This window comes from Hetaerina americana, unplaced genomic scaffold (genome assembly GCF_022747635.1).
Source record: "Hetaerina americana unplaced genomic scaffold, ioHetAmer1.1.p SCAF_3, whole genome shotgun sequence".
Taxonomy (NCBI): Eukaryota; Metazoa; Arthropoda; class Insecta; order Odonata; family Calopterygidae; genus Hetaerina; species Hetaerina americana.
This window is the reverse complement of record NW_027286874.1, coordinates 93,519,060-93,539,304: the sequence shown is the minus strand read 5'-3', so window position 1 is coordinate 93,539,304 and position 20,245 is coordinate 93,519,060. Positions and strand designations below refer to the sequence as shown.

General features: G+C 45.1%; 1 protein-coding gene across 5 annotated transcripts in view; it reads right to left on the bottom strand.

The window, feature by feature from the left end:
- bru3 (bruno 3) overlaps positions 1-20,245 on the bottom strand; it is a 182,472-nt gene that overhangs the window by 69,274 nt on the left and 92,953 nt on the right. For all 5 annotated transcript variants that reach the window (XR_011701448.1, XM_071587314.1, XM_071587316.1 and 2 more), the window contains exon 3: positions 11,994-12,122. Coding sequence is in view for 4 of the 5 variants with exons in the window: in XM_071587314.1 (XP_071443415.1) it covers positions 11,994-12,122 (129 nt within the window). In the remaining variant the exon portion in view is untranslated. The remainder of the gene's footprint in view (positions 1-11,993; positions 12,123-20,245) is intronic.

Sequence of the window (20,245 nt, the reverse complement as noted above, 5' to 3'; positions counted from 1 at the left end):
ACCTCTCTCCAATCCTGCCAGTGCCTTTCTTCCTATCCTCCCCTCTCCACCCTCAAAACCTCTCTCCCAGGAGCACCGAAATCTTGTCCCCTACCCCGCCCTCTCTCACCCTCCCTGGAGTACCATGGGCTGTTTCACGACAACTGGTGACGCCACGAGACGGCAAAGGTGATTGCACGATCACAGCCGCAATGTTGTTCTTCGATCGCACGCGAAAATTGGGACGTCGGCCGAAATGTGTGCCAGAATTTTGACGAAATGAGACTGTGCACTGAAACTACTTAAATTTCTTCACGTTTCAGATAGGTAGATGAGTTTTGGAAGCCTGATGAAGGGCGAGGGATGCTCAGGGCACCGATCGTGGTTGACGAGTCGATCCAATATGTTTGGAAAATCTCTGAAGGCTCTTTTCCCCTCGCGGGGCAGTCCGCTTGCTTTGCCTTTTCGCAATTCATTCCAAACTGTAGATTCCCACACGAGTGAAAAATGGAATGAAGTGACCCCACACCATCGGTCTGGTCAACACTGATATCTATTTGAAATTGATCAAAGAGGGAGGAAGATAAGGAAATTGCCAGTGATTAGCAATTTTAACCGAGGCACCGCGCAATATAGCGCTGACGTAATTGAAAAGTCAAATGAAAAAGGAGAAAGGTGTGGCGTACCGAGTTGGATCCCTTTCTTTAGAACCTAATATCGAAGGCATGAAACGCAAAAAAACATGAATGGTATCCTAAGAATTCCTAAGATAATTTGGAGTATTGTATCATAATATTTAAAGTACACACCTGGAAAAATCTTGAAAATCCAACGAAAGGTTTCACTGTTGATTCAGGTTTGAATACTATTATTAGTTATTATGGGCAGTTTAATAAAATCATGGAAGTTCAGATTATGCCTAATTATAAAAGTGGAACTCGAGGTTTAAAATAGTGAAATATAACGAAAAGGATTTGAATCATCAGCTACATTTTGGAGAAAAAATTACAGGTTCTCTTCCAGGGGAATGAAAAATTATGTTAAAGCACGGAAAAACGAATAAATATGAGCTCTAATTATTTCCAAGAGGAAATAGCAAAACACATGTCAAGTTTCCATGCATTACTACTCCTTTTAATTTATTTCAGGAACATCAATCGAAAAAAAATCCATTTCTTATCTCCACGTGGCTCTACCATTGACCATCCAAGGTCAGCCATCTAGGCCATTCAAGTATCATCAAAGTGTATAAATATCAAGTGAGATTTGAATCTAAAAGTTGAAGAAGGAAAGAAAGGGAATATGCGGACAGAAATACTCTGAGAGAAAAAAATGGGACGCAGGAAAAACTTTTAGACGAGTGAGAGAAATGTCACAGGGAGGGCGGAGTGAAAAGGGGAGTGGGGAAGGAAGGAGGAGGGTGGGAACGGAAATGAGAGTTGGAGACGGATGTTGCGAAAAGAGAGGGAAAAACATCTGTTTTGACGTCGTCAGGGGTCCTTTGAGAGGATTTTATCAAGAGGACAAATGATCTTTTCACATGGAGATATGAATTACAACTTAGCGTCCGCTCAGGCGCACGCATTCACGGGGCGAGGAAGAAGAAGAGGGGGCACGGAGCGAAAATCGCCCCGCGGTTGGGATCAAAAGGCCTCTCTCTCCCCTTTGATCCTGTGGGCCAGCGAGCGGATGCCCACTTTGTACCCGCTTCGATGAATAGGGAGCGTTTTTGAATTGGGAAAGAATTATGACAAAACTCTTACCGAATTTGAACGTGAAATAGATAAACATACATATATATATAATTTCCGCCTCCTGAATGCGCCCGGTGATTTTTTTTTAATCGGCTTTACTTCATTTTGCCAACCGCTAACACTCGATGAATTTCCCACGAATAGCGGAAAAGGAGGTAGCAGACGTATTAAAACAACGTCGCTCGATTTTTTGGCAGAGATGGAACGAAAATCTCACGGTGATGAGTCTTTGAACCGAGCCAAATTTGCGTTTCAAGCGTGGAGCAAAAAATACCCCTCCTTTCTCTTACCCCCATCTCCCACATTCCATTTTTTTTCTTCTTAATTTCCAACGTTATGGCACTGTCCTCCACTCCGTTCGTTCAAACTAAAATGTATTTCATTTAACGAGAAATACGATGTGAATTTGTAACTAAATGTTGACTCTCACATGGAGAAAAAGTTGTTAACATGCCTTAATTCTATACTTAATAGGGCCTTTGAAGGCTTGAGACTCAAGATAAGGCTTTTAAAATATGGTGAAACGTTCCTACAGGAAGTTATACATGGAATTTGACTCGAGCAGAAGAAACATAATGCACATTCATAATTAACTTTATTCCTGACATTATATTAATCACTGATCATCCTTAATCAACGATAGTTGTAGCGCCCACAGAGTGAGATTAACACAAATCTTTAATTTGGAAAGGTAATATAAAATGATTGGAACATGAAATTTACTATCTAGAATCATGTAAAAATTACTGGAATATGAAATAATTAAATATTAGCAAGAGGCTGATGAACAAAAACTATTTACCCCTTAAAAAATCATCATTTTCAAGCGTACTTTTTTCCTAGGATATTCCATATCAGTAAAAAATGGGTTAAGTAAGAAAATGAATAATTAATTTAAGAAATATAACTTAAATGACAAATGTTTTAAAAATATGGGCACTGAAGAAATAGTTTATGAGCTGGAAATAGTACTACTATTAGCTAAGAATTTTTTCGCAACCGAGTACTAATCGAAATTAGTGTTTCCGTTTTCAGCGAGCAATGGGAAAGAGTATCGTATGCGATTCTACTGCAATGGGGCAAATTGAAATGACTTGTCTACTAATGAGAATCCCTGACGTGACTTCTTTTTCAAACCATGGGCTCAGAGGGAGTCTGCAGCTGACTTTTTCGGTTGAAAGTATCACATTTGTATTTTGCGTCTGAAACGTTCTCATGTTTTTTGCGTATCCTTTGGAGTGCTTTTTTTCTGTAAGGCCCCCTCGTAGTTCCCCTCTGAAATTCCCAATGTTATTCCGTCCTCTTCGAGTGCACCCTCACGGTACACGCTCTTGATGGCAAAATCTACTCCGGACTAGAAGCACATCTGGCGGTGAACGGGTTCGAGCCTTTTTAGGCTGATTGGTCGAGCAAAAAAGCATTCGGGCTTAGGCAGAGGCTTATGATTTGGGTTTTTGAGCACAAATCTCTTAAAGATTAGGGCCTATTGGGATTACTTCGACTCTAGTTTAGACTTCGACCGGAAAGACGTCATTATATGGACCAAAGACGAAAGAAATGAGAAAAATGCCGCAAAATTGTTGGAAACGTTTCCGATTTGTGTGTTTGTCGGAAGAGTGAGAGGAGGGGAAAAGAGAGGTTTACCAGGGAGGTGGAGAAGAAATCAAATGAGAAAACATTGAGATTAGTTGAAGTGAAGGAACTCGACTAACGTGATTAGGACGAAGCAGAAGAAATGGGTTGAGGAGATTGGAGTGAGGGTAGGATGCTGAAGGTCTTTGCCGGAGACAGAGAGAGAGAGAGAGGGTGACAGAAGGAGCATGGAAAGGTCCAATGGGACGGAATAGGACCGAAGGGAAGGAATAGGACCGAAGGAAAGATAACCCTGAAAGGAGGAGTACTTACTGGAGAATAAAGGGAAAAAGGTTTACAGAGAAGTGGAAAGGGGTCACGCAACCCTTATGGAGGTCGCCCATTCACAAGTGAGCTATTTTATTTCGTTTCTTCCGCCTCTTGCTCTATTTCGCGCATTCTCTGACGGCAGTTCGTGAAGACAACGCAGTGTGCAAATGGCTTCCGTCCACGGGAAAGCGTTCTTTTTATTTCAAGTCTCTCATTCCGGTAACGCGGTGTTTCGTTCAAGTAATTTTCCTAAACTTGTCGCAGCCCACAGAACACCTACACTTTAGACTGCTTGACTCACTATTGCATGAAAAGACATCTGAAATGGCATGGGAATCACTTAAACTATGTTTTCAGTATATTTAGAGCAATAGCTATCTCATTTAAATTTACATACACAAGAATTTCCACACAATTATAAAAGGAAAGAGCAGGGGAAATATATTTGAGAAATCTAATAAAAGTAAGATTAAAATGCATAAAAGAGGGAAAGGAATTCATATGGAATATGGAGGAATACAAGCATGTATGTTTGCTTAGAAAAACTGCTTTAATGCATAATATTTAGAGAGAGGAAAGGAATAAATGAATTAAATAAAGTTGGCATTTTATGCTAACTTTATTTTCTTCATAACTTTATCTTAGCTAATTAAGATGGCAAATAGAATTTTGCACTTTTTGAGCAACGGCAGGAAATTTTCCTAGTAAAAAACACGATTTTGTAAGGAGGAAAGAAGAGATTTAAAAAAATCATGGTGCATATAAATATATAAGTTCCAATTCTAATATAATCCATCTAATGCAAAGTCTGTTGAGAAAACGAGCAAGGTAACGAAGAATGGTCAGAACGGGGATAATCTCTATCCATTGGCCTATTTCCTAAAAATAAAACCTTAGGAAACGCAAGGTTAGGCTAAGGGAAATGATCACCCTAGCTCATGGGTGCTCTTTTATCTCGAGCGATGTTTTAATAGCCCTCTTTTCAGCGTTTTTACTGCTGTCAAAAATTGGCTCCCCTTTCCGCTACTCCCCCCTGGGGATAGCGGGTCGCTTGGCCTGGCGGTTTGGCCCACCAGTCTTCCTATAAATGGCAGCAGCACGTGTGGAATTATGACGGAGGTGGGTGACACGCCGTCATGAGATGCAAATCCAGAACGACCGCAGATATACGACCCAGCCCTGACCCACACGATATTATTCGAAGGAAGCAAACAGAAAACACGCTACAACTTTTCAGATACCTCCTATCCTTACAGAGAGAAAGACAGGGATTCCGAGTTGGGTTTTTAAAGGGTTCAAAATCTTTTCTTGGGGAAGGGGGAAAGGAGGGGTCCGATAACTTCCCGATTCCTCCACCCTGGATATCAAATTTTATGGACTCTTTAAAAGAGTTCCTCAAAGTTTTGCTGCGCCGCCTCGTCGGAATGATGCCGCAATTAAAAAAGGGTCGTAAGTATAAAGCGAACGAAAGAACCCGATTCCCTACGGAAGGGTCCCTTTCCCGAGAGCACGAGGAGATCGCCCGCGCGGCCCTGGCCTCCAGCGGGAAAGGGATGCGATCCGGCCGCACCACCAAGGAGAACATTATGAAACGTCATTAACACAGATATGCCTAATAAAAGCCCGGGCGCAATTTAACGGTTTTTTCCCGCGAAGAATGGGGAAAAATTCCGGCCGCTAAGACTCCTCGGGCCTTCCCTTCCCTCCGTTCCTTGACAGCCGCCATCGTTTCAACGGCCAGCTCCCCACGGAACTCTACAAACGTTCGAGGCATCGGCATGATCCTCTTTACGGTAGCATCCGCTCTCGCCCGACTCTCTTTCCCAACCCCCCCTTCCCCCGTATCTCTCACTGCCTCCCTCCAAGTCCGCCTCTCTGCTCCATTTCTCCCCCGGCGAACGCTCTCTCAACCTCTCTCGCCATTATCATTGTTCCTCCTGCGCCCCCTCCCCCCCTAACCCTCCACTCTGCAGTCTCATTCCACCCTCGCCGCTCATTCCCTCCTTAATTACCCCCACTCCCTCCACCATCTACCATTTCTCTCCTCGACTTTTCTCTCCCCCACGTTTCCTTCATTCCTTCGGCCTACATTTTTGCTGCAGTTACCTTTTCATTCAAGATGCGTAATGACTTAGAAAACCGTATACGGGCGGAGGGACGATTTCTCGTCGGTTGGTGAGTTGTGGAACGAAGGATAAATAAATCCCTCCGGCTCCACCCTCCCGGGGACCACCTCTCCTCCTCCTTCCTTCCTTCCACCCGGCTGCACACTAACTCCCCCTGCCCCCCCTTCGACGCTCCTCTGCCCCTCCATCAGAGGGCGTCGTCGTAAAGTGAACGAGAGATCGCGGGGAACATTTCTGCACGCGGTCACGCAATGGCACCGTTGAGCAAATAAATTGGGGGTGGGGGTTGTGCGCACGTGTAAGATGGAGTGGTGGCTCTAAATGGTGGGGGAGGCGTGTGAGGGGGGCGGAGGAGGAAGAGGCAGGTGGTGGGAAGGAAGGATTTACGAAAGGAAAGTGTGGCAGAGAGAGGGAGAGAGAAGCGGAGGGGAATAGGGAAAGAGAGGAGGGAACAAGGAGATCCAGGAGACGTCTGAAAAAGACTCTTGGGGCGCCACTCGAGTGATGTGTGAGGAAATTAATATATTTACAACAAAGCATCTGTCACGTATCCACCTATCAAATAACCTCAACACGAGTCATTTTTCACCTCATCCACTTTAGTGCGAGAGGAACTCATAAAACACAATATTAATGGTTTTGTAAACTTCGCATAATAAGATACATAAAATTAGAACTCGGAAGTTCATGTGGGGATCGTAAACTCACATTTTGTTGCGCCGTAGTTTTGCCGGAAGCAGCTACCCTTCCACCCCACTATGGAGGTGGTGAGAGAGGTGAAGACTCGCGAGTTAAGAGGCTGGGACAAGTGGGGAAAGATAAAGTGAGGAGGGAATGAGATGGAAATTGGAGGATGGGTGGAACGGCGATGGGGGAGAGGTAGATAGAGAGCCCTGATTCCTCCCCGATTATTATCAGGGTGCAATTTAGCCCATCGTCCCCAACCCCAGCCTGCGTTAACTCATGAGAGAAGGAGGGGAAAGCGGCTGGTGGGCATGGGGTGAAAAGGGACAAGGCGGAGAAAGAGAGGATGAGGAGAGGGATGAAAGCGGAGTGAGAAAGATGAAGGAAGAAAAGATATAGTGACTGATTGGCTTAACTTACCGAAGCAAAACTAAGGATAACAATGGTGACTTCATATAAACTTAAGATAGTTTCGATTAATTAAATCTATACCTCCTATACCTAAAACTTACCTATATATATCCTTTATACCTAAAACTGATGTGATAACATACAAACATAAATTAAGAATTACATTACAGCACTAATGTGAAGATAATTGAAGATAATTTCATTAAATATGTTTGTAGTGCAAATTAATAATCACTAAAAGGCACCTTTTTCCTCGGCGAAAACGTTTTCGAGTGGGAGAGCCGGATAAGGCATATCTAGCAGAAGTACTCAAGCTTCAAAGTAAATACAGTGTAATTAAAACCATCCATAAGCAGCAGTGATGATCAAGAAATGCATAGGGGGCGCACATTTACCTCAATGGTGAGAGGGAAAATTTATCGTGAGACTTCACACTTGATCACGTGGCTACACTCCCTGATTTACCTGAAATGATATCCCAATGAAGGAAAACATCGGAATGCTGGATATAAAATGAAGGAAGGAATGTCATGTTAAAAACGTTTACATTGAACCAAGTAAATGGCATAGGGAATGGTGGTAGCAGTTGAGTAGAAAGAGATAGGGAGGGAGGGTGGCGGCGAAGGTAAAGTTGACGCCAATGCAGGAGCGCGGGGCCGGGGAGAGAGAAGGAAGAGGATGCGGCGGGGGCCAAAAGGGGCCAGGAGTTGGATAAAGAGGGATAATTGCAGTAATTGATTTATTTTAGTCAGACACGAAAAGAAAAATACAAACACCGCCAAACTCGAAGACTAGATGGGACCCTTCAAAGGAGTCTCAAAAGAAAATTCGTCAGATAAACGTAATTATTCAAAGTTTAATCTGCGTTAGGGCAACGGGACCTAAAACGTCCTCGTTTTGTTAACGTTCAACGTAGGCCAATTTGATAAACTTTAACACCCAAGAAAAAATTCGGGTGTTATATTTGACGATAAATTGGAGAGTTGAAGTGAAACAGAGAGAGATGGAGAGGGAGAGAGAGAGAGGCGGTAGGATGGGAGGAGAGGACGGATTATCCGAGATGGAAGACGGGAGGATGAGATAAGGGGTGAAGGAGGGGGAGGGTACCGAGGAAGAGGTGAATGGGGTGAGCGAAGCTGCTTTTCAAAGGGGGACGAGGCAGGGGATAGAGGGGAAGCGCGGGGACAAATAGGCAATGGAGGGATGGATTTTAATATCGCCCGCCGCACCCGGTCGAGCGAAGAGATTAGATTAGGAGCGTTGGAGCGGTGAGCGCGGTGTGGGGACGAGGGGAGGGGAGTGGGGTGAACAGAGCGGTGGGTGAAGCAAGACGAAATGGGGGGAGAGGGAGCGGGCGGGGCAAGGGAAGAGGGAGGCTCGAGTGAGGAGGGAGAGGGGGCGAGGAGAACTTTAAGTAGTTTCGTGGGAGCGAGAAAAGGAAGGGGTTGGCTCATGCGACGAAGAGATAAGGCGGATGGCCGCCTGGGAAACCCTCTTCTTCCTCCTCTCCGAACAACTCCCTCCCACATACCTTCCCTCTCCCTCTATCCGAAGACCCCTGCCCCCTTCCATACCCTCCTTCCCCCCTCCCTCCCTCTCCCTCTCTCTCCGAAACTCCTAATGTCTCCTTCTTACTCCACGTCGCAGCGAAAGCCCCTGTCCGCTCCTTAATCTTAAGAGGACCTCAGGGATGGGGGCGAGAGATCGGGGATTTCGGGAGATAGAGCATGCCGGGGCGTGTGTGGGGGTGGAGGGCGTGGGCGATGGGTGAGCGGGGTGGCATGGGGAGGCTACTCCCTAGGCGAGGGGCAAGAGGGGAGAAGGGTTGGGAGGGACTTGGCTCGACGAAGTCATGCGCCTCGTTCAAAAGGGGGGCGACGATGAGGAGGACGGCATGTCTGGGGGAGAGGGGAGGGCATCTCGATAAGCATAAAGACGACGTCGTTTAAATGAGTCTAGGGCCTCCCACTGAAAACGTATGAGCTCGCCGACTTGCGACCTCAAAAGCCTTTAGCTGCGTCGAGTTCGGGGCGATGTCTTGGGTCGGGGAGGACATGCGGAGGGAGGACGAAGGGTTCGTGAGGGATGAACCGACGCATGGGTGCGTGCATCGCCGATTTGAGCATTGCCCACCAATACGAGTACAGTGTTTTACACATTTATTTTTTACATTATCCCCGCAAAACCAATGAATTAAATATTAATGGCGCGATGTCTGTTCATTCTTGGTAATACTAAAAGTGTTAGGAGAAGCTTTGTGGTAATCAATTTCAGCACATTTTGATCATAATAACAAGAAATCATAATCATCGTACTCAGTGATAGGAAGAGGTGCATCTGGGAACTATGAATATCCAATGAGGGTAGGTGATCAAAGGAAATGCATCCACAAGAGTGGGAAAAAACTTCGCCAAAAATTCATGTATAAAATAGGAAATAAAGGTATAATTGAATACCAACTCATGATTAACTTAATGAGGATACGTATAATTAGAGACATTAGATGACATACACCCCTTTTAAAAGAAATATAATGAAACTGCACCACTAACTTTTAAAGATTTCCCTGATATCAGTTTATTTCACGACGATATAGAAAACATTTGTGGAAATATAGGTGTCATGCTTCTTTTGGGACATGCAGTAACGAGGAAATGTGGCTCAAACAATAACTGACAACGCTTTCCCGATTATTGTGAAAGAAACATTACCCATGAATATCTCCTATGTCGAGTGATTTGATCCATTTGTAGCGTGATTTGAAAAATACGAGTCGACGAATGATTACACATTTGTACATTGACTTGAAGATGAGAAAAAAATACATTATTTCCCTCGCGTTGGGAATTTAAATAAGACTTATTTGCTCCTGAACTCCGAAAAATTAAAATTTCTTTTTATTATTTTTGAGAAACTGATGATGGAATAGACGCTTCTTTCTCGCGTCAATAAGCACCTCAGTCAAAATTGAGTTTGGCTACTCCCCTGGAAAAGACCAAAATCGCTCCATGATCCGCTCCACAGAGGCTTTTGTGGCTCCTCGTGCAGCTGGCGAGATGATAAAAAGCGAGAGAAAACTTCGCCATAGGGTTCCCTCACGCATTTATCCCGGGGTTAATGGTAGTTTATAATTGAAAAGAAGGTACTGAAAGAAGGAACTGAAAAATATGGCCGGATAAAAAAAACCACGATCGAGAGGAGATAGGAGTGAGGTGAGAAGGAATGGGGAGTCGCGAGGTTGGGTGGAAGGAAGGAGAAAATCCTGGAGGAGACCTTGTGTAGCTGGAGGGGAGAGGGAGGGCATCGTGGAGTGAGGTGAACGCTCTGCTGGGAGATGGAGCGGTGTGGGGGGAGTGGGAAGGAGGGGGCGTGCGGGGAGGGGGTGGGAGGAGGACTGGTGGGTGGGGGGACGGGGTCTTGGGGGAGGCGGAGGGTGGGGGAGAGGCTAATTTGGCGAATCGACTAGAAGGCGAGGGACTTTCGAAGATTTCGTGCCGGCGCGATGCCACGGGGGATGAGATGGAAGCGTCGCCCTCGGGAGCAGCGGGAACGGTCGAGGGAGGGATGGAAAAGGAGTTGGAGTGGTCGAGGGCTTGAGGGTCGTCGTCGTCTTGGAAACAAAGAAACTTTGGGAAACGTTGAGGGGAAGGAGGGAGGGGGAAGAAACAAATCGAGAGAGAGAGAGACGGGGGCACACACACAAACACAACCGAATGGGGAGAAAAGTCCCGGGGAAGAGGGAAAGGGAGGCGAAGAGACGAGGACCACGCGATTCGAGGATGGAGACCGGAGGATGCGAGGGACCACTCCTCCTCTTCCGCAACTCTCGTTTCCGAGCCTTCCGGGTCGATCAACATTTCTATTTCGAGCGTGCGGGGTGCGGGGGAAGGAAAAAATACAAACCATGGTGTGGAGTGAAGGCACGCAGGGGGTGGGCTTAGCACTCATCTTATGATTGCGTCGTTCCTTAAGTGCTCGAGTGTGTCGTGGCTTCGGGTGGAGTCAATGGCGGAATCCATTAGTGAAGGCGGGGCGGGGAAGGCGGGGAGAAATTTACTTTGAGAAAGAAGGGAAAGGTTCAGTTAAGTGGAGGGAAACACGGGCCGGCGGCGTGTTTGTGTCACTTCCAGGGGCAGTATGGGCACCCAAAGCTTTATTTTCTCCCCTGCCCTGGGGGACCGAGTTCGGAATTCATAAAGTGCATGGAGGAACAAAGCACACATTTTCAGAGAAAAGTAGAGATTCACAACATCAGATAAACAAATCACAGTCACACAGATACCAGTACCGGGGATTGTAGGACATTTTAAAATCCCCATCGCAGTTAGTCAAAATTATTAACCGACGTTACGGCAGGCCACTATGGAAATTTATTTAAACGTTTAGTTATAAGTCACACCTATGGACGTAAAGTTCTATAAAATCCCATGCACTTCAAATTATTGTTATTGATACCTTTTAAAAAGTATAAGGATCACTAATAAATAGTCAAACTCGTCATAACTTCCAGGAAATTCAATTATTTTACGTAGAAATGATTTGCTTGAATTGATTTTTTTCTAAAATTGGTGTCCCTTTCACTGAAATTGCTCTTTCCGGTAAAACTCTTACAAATTCGTGAAAAAACGATTACAAACATTGACTATGAAGTTAGAACGGACGATGAAAAATATCTGAAAAAAAGAGAACTAGGAATAAAACTTCCATGGCGCTTCCAAAGTATATTTGCGTAAATCAGGAAGAGAAGGTACCAATTGTTTGATTTTGTAGACTCTGATCTGGATCTTAAGATAATTACCACCAAGGAGAAACTTTACGGTTAAATGGACGCTCTTTTCCTCGAAATATATATATATTATATATATATCTATATATATATATATATATATATATATATATATATATCGAAGTGTTCTGCAGAGGGGTCAGTCATGAAACAAATCGTCATTATTCGTCATCTGACGAGCTAGCTGTGTTCTTTCCATTCCTATGTATCGCTCAAATACACCATCGATTACTGTTGTTGATCAATGCATTGGGAGGGACTGCAACGGGTGATGACGGCACGAGTAAAGGTGAAGTGGTGGGCAGGGGGCGGAAGGTGATGGTGGGCGATTAATCGAGGAGCCGTGCTTACCTTTGCTGGTTCCGTCGGGCCCTCTCAATATCGTACACTCCTCGATCGATCCGAAAGGCGCGAAGAGCTGTCGGACATCCTCTTCCGTTTGTTGCTTGCTGAGCATTCCCACGAACAGTTTTCTGTCTTCTGAAATAAAAAACAACGAAAGAGGCCGGTTAGATTAATGTTTAACGAGAGAGTCCGTTCTAACTCTCGCATGATTCTCTAAAAAAAGTGCAGATCCATTTCAGTGAAAGACACTCAAAGATATGTACACGTTTAAAGAAATGTTTGCACGTTAATGACCAATCCGACTGTTAGCTCCATTGTTCGAAGAACAATTATGCATAGAGGCACGAACAGAAAGAAAGACAAGCATGCAGAATACGAGGTGGCATGCAGTTTGCTCTTGAGTTAAAAAAAGCCAAATCGTGTCCGCCAAGGAAATCAATTCTATAATTGGCGCAAAGTTATTTTGCATAATACGTACACAAATATTTATCGTTTTTTTCTAAGGGACTATTTAATAATAACCTGCTAATGGCGATTTTATTTTTGCTAATTTATAGGGAAAATTTCATGAGCAAAGGTCGTTTGCATTTTTTGCATTAAGACGATTGGATCTAAAACATGTAGGAAACAAGGTAAAAAAAATACCATTCAATAGAAACGATACTCTTAAAAAATCTACAGTAACCTTTGCTAAAACAAGTAAATCATGCATAGTTAAAGCATTTATGCAATTTTTTTTAAAAGAGAAGATTTTGAATGTTACCGTGGAATATCAATCGGTTGTAAAGGACTTCTTACCCTTCTCCTACGCAAAAAACAAAGATGTTAGGATTTGAGGACGATGAACTGTGGGCGATGGATTTTCAGTTGCCATTTACACCACTTCTCTTACTATTGTGAGACGATGAGCTCGAGCTATCAGCTTCTCAATCCCTTAATGGTTGGCCACCTTGTAAGTTGCAGTCGCTAAGGAATGGGTAAAAAAATATACGGATATACACCAATGCAATCAGCAGTGAGGTAACTTTTGGTTGAGTTTATCGTGATATAATTATGTCAGTCTACCGGCTAAGGCAGGTTCTCGATGGAAACGAACCGTTGCTAAATTCATAAGCCTCATCCAACATGACTTACGTGACAACCTATACAACAGTACACAAGCGATTCCGCATCATTTCTGCCTTCCTTCATTTCACTCAAAATGCACATTCTTTTTCTCTCCCTATCTTGATTACTTAAAATTCGCTCCTATAACTCAGTCTCCAATATAACATCGCCATTCAAAATACCCTGCATCTTCTTGAACTGCCTTTTACAATTTCTACCGTAAACTTTTTCTCCTCTTTAAATGCGCCCATAGCTTCTTCGCTTGTTTCAATTTCCATCCATTTCACTATTTCCATGCTCCTCCACACCTAAATCTCAAAAGTCTTCAATCTACGTTTATCACTTTGCCTCAAAAACCAAGCTAAGTCCATAGAGCTTCGTAGACTACTCCGCTCGTTGTGAAAGATTTTACTGATATTGCCTTTAAGTCAGTACTCATGGTCCCTGTCGTCAGCTCATATCTCTTTGTAGCAGCATTTTCGCTTAACGCAAATTCTTATTTACGTCCGTACGACTTTGACTAACTTTGACCAAAAAATTTCCCACACAGGTAAATTTCCGTCACTCTAGTTTATGCCCTCTGATTGAAATGTTTAGCATCCTTCGTGTTTCTCAAAAACCTCCTAACATTTGCTCTATTTACATTGGTTCTTATCCTGTACCTATAATAATGATTTTTTGATTTGCTCAGTAGTGGTTTAAACAGTTAATTTACTGGTTGACAAAACGCTTGGAAATCCGTAAATATCACTGATTTTATGAATTTCGCACATATTTTCATTCCTACCTCCAGCTACCGTGACATTTGCACCATTTTCTCCGGATGCACCTCATACAGTCCTCTCTTACCTCCTGCCTAAAACTGGCTATCTTGACTCCCGCTACCCGCACCTATGCAACCTGAGGCATGTACAGGTTTCGGAGGAATCGCTCATTTGTCCCTTAAGCCAATATCTATCTTCTATAATATATATTTGTGTATTTTAATCAATCAACTCTGTCGTAAGAGCTTCAAGAAAATCGTAAGTCATATATTAATGGAGAAATAAATACATCCTTGTTGTATTCTATCTTTCTTTTTCTCGATGATCTCACCACTGCTACACCACTACGCGAATTTTTCTCATTTCTGAAGTAAACCGATCATCCTTTAAATAATCATTTGTTCTCTTCTCCATTCTTTTGTGGATGTTGTTAGAATTGCTAAATCAAACTCATGGTTAACACCTGGGTCAATACAGGTTATTACTGCATATGAGATATCGTAAAAATGAGTGTGTTAATAATGTCATAGTTTGATGAAAACAGAATTTCAAAAAATGCAATGGAACAAAAACATCTACAAAACAAATATGTCTTTAAATAAATACTCTCAGCTTCAGTAAAATTTTCGATAATGATGTACAACAGTCTAATCCGTGAAAAGAGCTCTTTTAGAATTGTAATTGGAAACGTATTTAGATATGTGAAATACAAGGGCTATAAAATATGCCGCGCTCAACGTTGGAAAGAATTAACCGCTTGAATAGAGTGACAAATTGAAAGAGCTGATCGAACCATAATAAATGTAATAAGAGCTCATTTGAAACACCCGCACGTGAAATGAAGTAAAATAAACACCCCTGAATACGTTTTCAGACTCATATTCAGAATCCACAGCTGAACGTTTAAATAATATTTTCTAAAAACTATTATATTGCATAAAACGAAGACAAAAACGCGTAAATTAGATGCAAATGAGTGCGTAAAATATTGGTTGCATGATATTGGTAATAGAAACCCAAAATTATGTACATATATTTTTTAGTAAAAATAATAACGTGAATGCAATAATAATGCCACGAATATACGAGTCCGTTAACATAATCAATACGCTCGAATTAAAAATAAAACATAAAATAGCGAAGTATACCGCTTTTATCGCGAATAACTACTCCTCTAAGTTGAACGAATGAAGAAAATGTTTTGAAATGTCAATAAGAATGGGCGTTAACACCTGAAGCAATACTACAGACGTATGGAGGAAGTGAAGATGGTGCTCGGATGGGAAATGGATGAGATGTGGGTAAGAAAAGATGAGCCGTAGGTGCGAGGGGAGGGATAGAAAGAATCCTTCCCGGCGTCAGTGTAAGAGCCCCATAAGAATACGTGGTGAACGGGGAATCGAAATAGGCAGACTGTGTTGTCGTTCCAGATATTTCTAAATCCACAGATTTAATCATATAATCCTCTTAGGAATATAAAATCAGGAAACCAACTCGGACAACCAAGATTAAAAAGCACTCCAAATCAAAAATAGAAGGTCGATTTGACTTCCCCGATTTACCAGCCCTGCTCTAAAGACTCTCCTTACACCCGGATTTCGCTTGTGGGATGGTATTCACGCCGATTAAAAAAGTTGCGGATTGGCCGGATTCAGCAGAAAAACGAAAGAGGGATGATAGCGCGGGGAGCGAGGCAGGGGGAGAGGGGAGGTAACAAATTAACCATCGGTCCGCGGTTTATCCTTCTTTGCTCCGACGTCAGTGAGTGACTGCACGGGGAATAAAGGATTCCGGAGAGAAGAAAGGTGAAAAAAGGGAGGGGAATGGAATCATCAGGAGAGGTCGAAAAGGGGAGGAGGAAAGTGATGGGTCGGAGGAGGCAGGCCGAGAACACGATGCATGGTCGGGGAAAGTCGGACTGTGAAGAGATTGAGAGGGAAGGAGGGAGGAAGGGAGGGGGAGAGTTTGATGGGGGGCGGAATGGCATGGGTCATGGGGCAAGGGGGGGATTGGAGGGTGAGGGGCGGGAGAAGAGTTTGCAGTGTCGGAGTTGATGGAGAAGATGGCAGAGAGATAGTGTGTGCGTGTTTGTGGTGGCGTAGGCAGCACCGCCGGGCGGGTTCCGGGGGATCTGTGCGGAGGTTGGGGGGGAGGGGGCGAGGCGGGGACGGTTCTGGAAGGCTGATGGGCCCTCGGACAAATTGGTAAGTGGGGCGAGAGCGAGGGCACACACGCGGCGTCGAGGGCGGCGGTGACGGCGACGCACATGCACTTGCGCGCCGCCTGGCTCAAATAACTACGTCAACACGCAATAATTAGTGGCAAACACGCGAATGCACACAAACCAGACGCGAAGGCGGCCCTCCATCCTCCTCATAATCTCCTCCCTCCACACCCCTCTACCCACGAACCCATCCATCCCCCTTCCAGGGCACGGCCATGGAGACCACGAGCAGTCCGATTCACTCGCGGTGTTCTAGAGCCCCGGTGTGCACCGGGGCGACTCTCTCCCTCCCTCCGGGGTGCACGGGCGTGGATCTCGAACCTCCGGGACGTGAAACGGAGGAAGAAGGGAGGAATGATGGAGTTGGAGGGGGGTTAGGGGATGCAGAGGAGAGAGTTCCCCTGGGGGGATGAGGTCGGCTCGGGTGTGGGAAAGGGCAAGAGGTGGAGGGTAGGTTCGGCCAGCGGGTGTGAGGGAGATTGAGAAGGGGTGGGTCGGAGGAATGCCGGGGGACTGAGCGAGTTATTAGGCGGGGCTGATGTGTGGGCCGGTGGGGTGGAATGGGACGAGAGGTGCAGCGCGGGGAGGACATTTGGGAGTCAGGGAGCGAGAGCGGAGGGAGAGGGACGTTCCTGGGGATCAGAAATGACGTGTGTACGTTGCCGAGGAGGGATAGGGGTATGAGGGATGCGAGCAGAGAAGGGAGGTGGGAGGGAAGAGGCGACCCCGAGGAGTGATGGGGCCTGTCGCTCGAATGGGCCGCGCGCACCAAATGATACCGCCCCATTAGCAAATGTAAACATTACGCCGCGAGGGAAAGGGAAGCAAAGCGCCCCGCCCGTGTTCCCCCCGTCCCACCCCTCCTTCCCCGGGAGTGGGCGCCAACGTTCGCGCTCACCTCCCCAAACATCCCATCTCTCTCCCACCGAAGAATAAACACACGCGTCATTAGCCCCTTATATGCAACGGCCGCGAAGCTCCCAATTCCCTCGAGACCCGACCCCCACCAAACCCCCCTCACTACCTTCCATCTCCTATCCCACTCTCTCTCTCCCGCCGACAGAGGTCCCAAGGGTCGAAATGGCTAGTGCATATTCTTCGCTGTCGAGGTAACCATTGACATTTCTGCGAGATATATATTCACTTGGTGGCGACCGAGTAAACAGGAGGGACCACGCGTCCCAGGCGCGGAGAGGCTCACCGGACGTCCAAGGAGTGATTACTACGGGGGTTTTGGAGCATTTACTTCGCATGGAAGACGTGAGGAGGACACTGCCCGGACGAATTCGAGGCAGTGTGAAATTCCACCTGGTGGAGTGGACACCCTGCGGCAGGATATTCAACACGACAGGGAATAAGTGGAGGCTTAAGGAGAAGGGAAATCGTAAAATGCAAAAGAAAGTTGGGAAAAAGGCAGCTTAAAAGAAGACGCAAGTGAGATTTATGGTATTGAACAAGGTCGAGAGACTTTGGGATTGGAAAGTGTTTGATGGCAAACAAAAGGGGGTGTGAAAACGAGCAAAGGGAGTACTGGGATATCGAGGAGTGGGGAAACACGTGGGTGGGGAAAAATAAAACAGAATTCCGCCAGAAAACGGGTGATTTGATAAGCTAATAATGCGAGAGAATTTTTTCCACGAAGAATTGTTAAGTTAAATTGCGAGAAAAAACGTATTACCTTATATTATTGTTCAAAAAATGAGTTTTGAGAGAACGCCATTTGTACAAGCCTGATGAAAAAATAATGGGAAAATCGTGTTTATTGATATTCAACTACAGTGTCTAAAAATCGTTTTCTCACACCGCCATTGGATTCAGATTGATAGCAAGATCTTTCGCTATTCTTGTCATTCCCTCAGTAATATGCGAGGCATATTTTATCAAATATACACATCCCCTAATTGATTTTCATAGTTTAAGGAATACCTTACAGAGCATTCTACAGAGTAGCAAAGCTGCAGGTTTCCATTAGTGAGCGAATGGGGCCGGGGTGAGGGATATTAAGAATGACTTTAAAAATGAAGAGTGGACGAGGCTGCTCAGGTCCGCGGAGAGAGGACCTCTATGAGTAAGGGAACAAGAACGGAGGTCGTATTTGCATACCCATAGGAAAGAGTTAACCTCAGTGCAAAAACTGGATTTCTGAGTACAACTGAGGCCTGTGATTTGAAAAATATTAATCATGGTGATTGGCAATAAAATATTTTATTAAAATTCCATACGGAGCGTATCGGTATTCTGAAAGCACCAGCAACTCCCATTGAATGTTTGGAAGCAGCGATGTATTTGCGCTCGGAGTATTCTTGCCGGGAAGATCCGATTTTCCAACGGGGCCAGGACAAGAAAAGAGGGAAAAAACATATAAATGGAATGAGAGGGGTGGAAAAAGGCGAATGGATGGGGGTCATATGGAAAGTCGTTGGGCCTTCATTCCTTCTGTATAGCAGATCCAGGGGGCTGCGTGACATGTTTTCCGGGGCCGGAGTGGGTAGAAGAGGAGAATACGAGGAAGCAGGGTGGGGGGGGCGTGGAGGGAGGAGGCGAAGGAGACAAGGTGGAGGGAGCCGGATGTGTTGCATGAGTGATTGGCCTGGGCACGATGCAGATGGAAATTTCGGGACTGCGTGAGAGATGAACAATGACTGCACGGGAGCATACGAAGGGATGGATTAGGGACGTGAAGACACATGACATGATAAGGAGTTACCCTTACCCCCGTTTCCCCCCGATGAATCAGTGATGGAGATGATCCGTTAGCTGGACCGATAAGGCACTGAATGCACTGCCGGAATATTGGAGCGATTGAACCTGTTACTGACCTACTTCATGCGTTCGACGCCTCCCTTCTTCGTCCGTGCGCCGGGAGCGGGCACACACACTGACGGAACACACACACACCCTCTCACGCTGGCGAGGGAATGCCAGAGGAAGGCGCGGGCCCGAAGCAAACTATTTCGGGGGAAAGACGGCGGCTCGAGCGGAACGGTATCCGAACGAGCGGGGGTTGGGGTGGGGGAGGAAGGGAGATGAAAGAACCGTGGCACCACTTCGCATAAAATATTTGAGCGTGCCTGCGCGACGGTGTTGCCGTCTCCACGGGAGTGGAACGAATGAAGGTTATCGGTCACATGAATGTCTAACGCGGTGGACATCTGTCCCGGCCTCAGCTATTCTCGCCTGTCGATCGAAACGGAGGAGAGGGAATCAGGGCTCATTTGGTCCAGTGGCTCCATTCAAATCGACGTTCGATTCGGGATCAGACAGGCAGATCTATCGATGGATCACATTCGAGAGGGAGGGTGTGGGTGTGCAGGCGCCCTAAAGAGAGTCTATGTGTGTGAGAGAGAGAGGGGGGAAAGAGAGGTAGAACACTCGATCCATTTTTTTCCTCTCCCAGACGAATTCACATAATTTTTTTACTCCTGTGCCGGAAGAGCGAAGGAAGGGGACGGGCGGTGGTAAGAGGTGAGGTGGATCCGGGTGTGGACTACGTGTGCATACGATCGAAGGTCTTGGGCGCGACGCTTTGCTGGCTTCCGCGAGAGAGTGCGACGCATATTCCTGGGAATAGCAGGACATTATTGAAAAAAACCATATTGCATTTCCAGTTACGATTCTTCATCCAACTATTTATCCCTAAGCATTTCTAGAAGGTAATATCACAAATATTGATTTGTCATACTGTGATTTATATCACGTTTTACCATTTGCATAGTTATGAACCACGAATTTCGTACACTAAGAGAAAAAGGGCTGGCACTACTAGTTGAAACTAGTAGTACCAAAATAAAGAACAATGGACAAATGCATTGTGTTCTTCATTTAACAAACATGAACTTCCACAAAGTTAAACCAGAAACCATCGTCTACAGAAAAAGGACTACTGATTGAGCTAATGATTTGATTCCTATCAATTACACTGCGTAATTATAATTAGAAATAAATACACATTTTTGAAGACATTTCTGTGGGATTCGATATTGATTTCAGATTTGTAATTAGACGATTAATGTTGGAAATTCATTATTTCTTGGATTTCAAAAGCTGGTGATATGGTACAAAAATGGATAAGCACTATAACCACCACTTCAATGAATAACCTTGTGGAATAAGATGATCGAAGTCAGGATATTGCGTTTAATAGGGGTATCTTAGCACCAGGA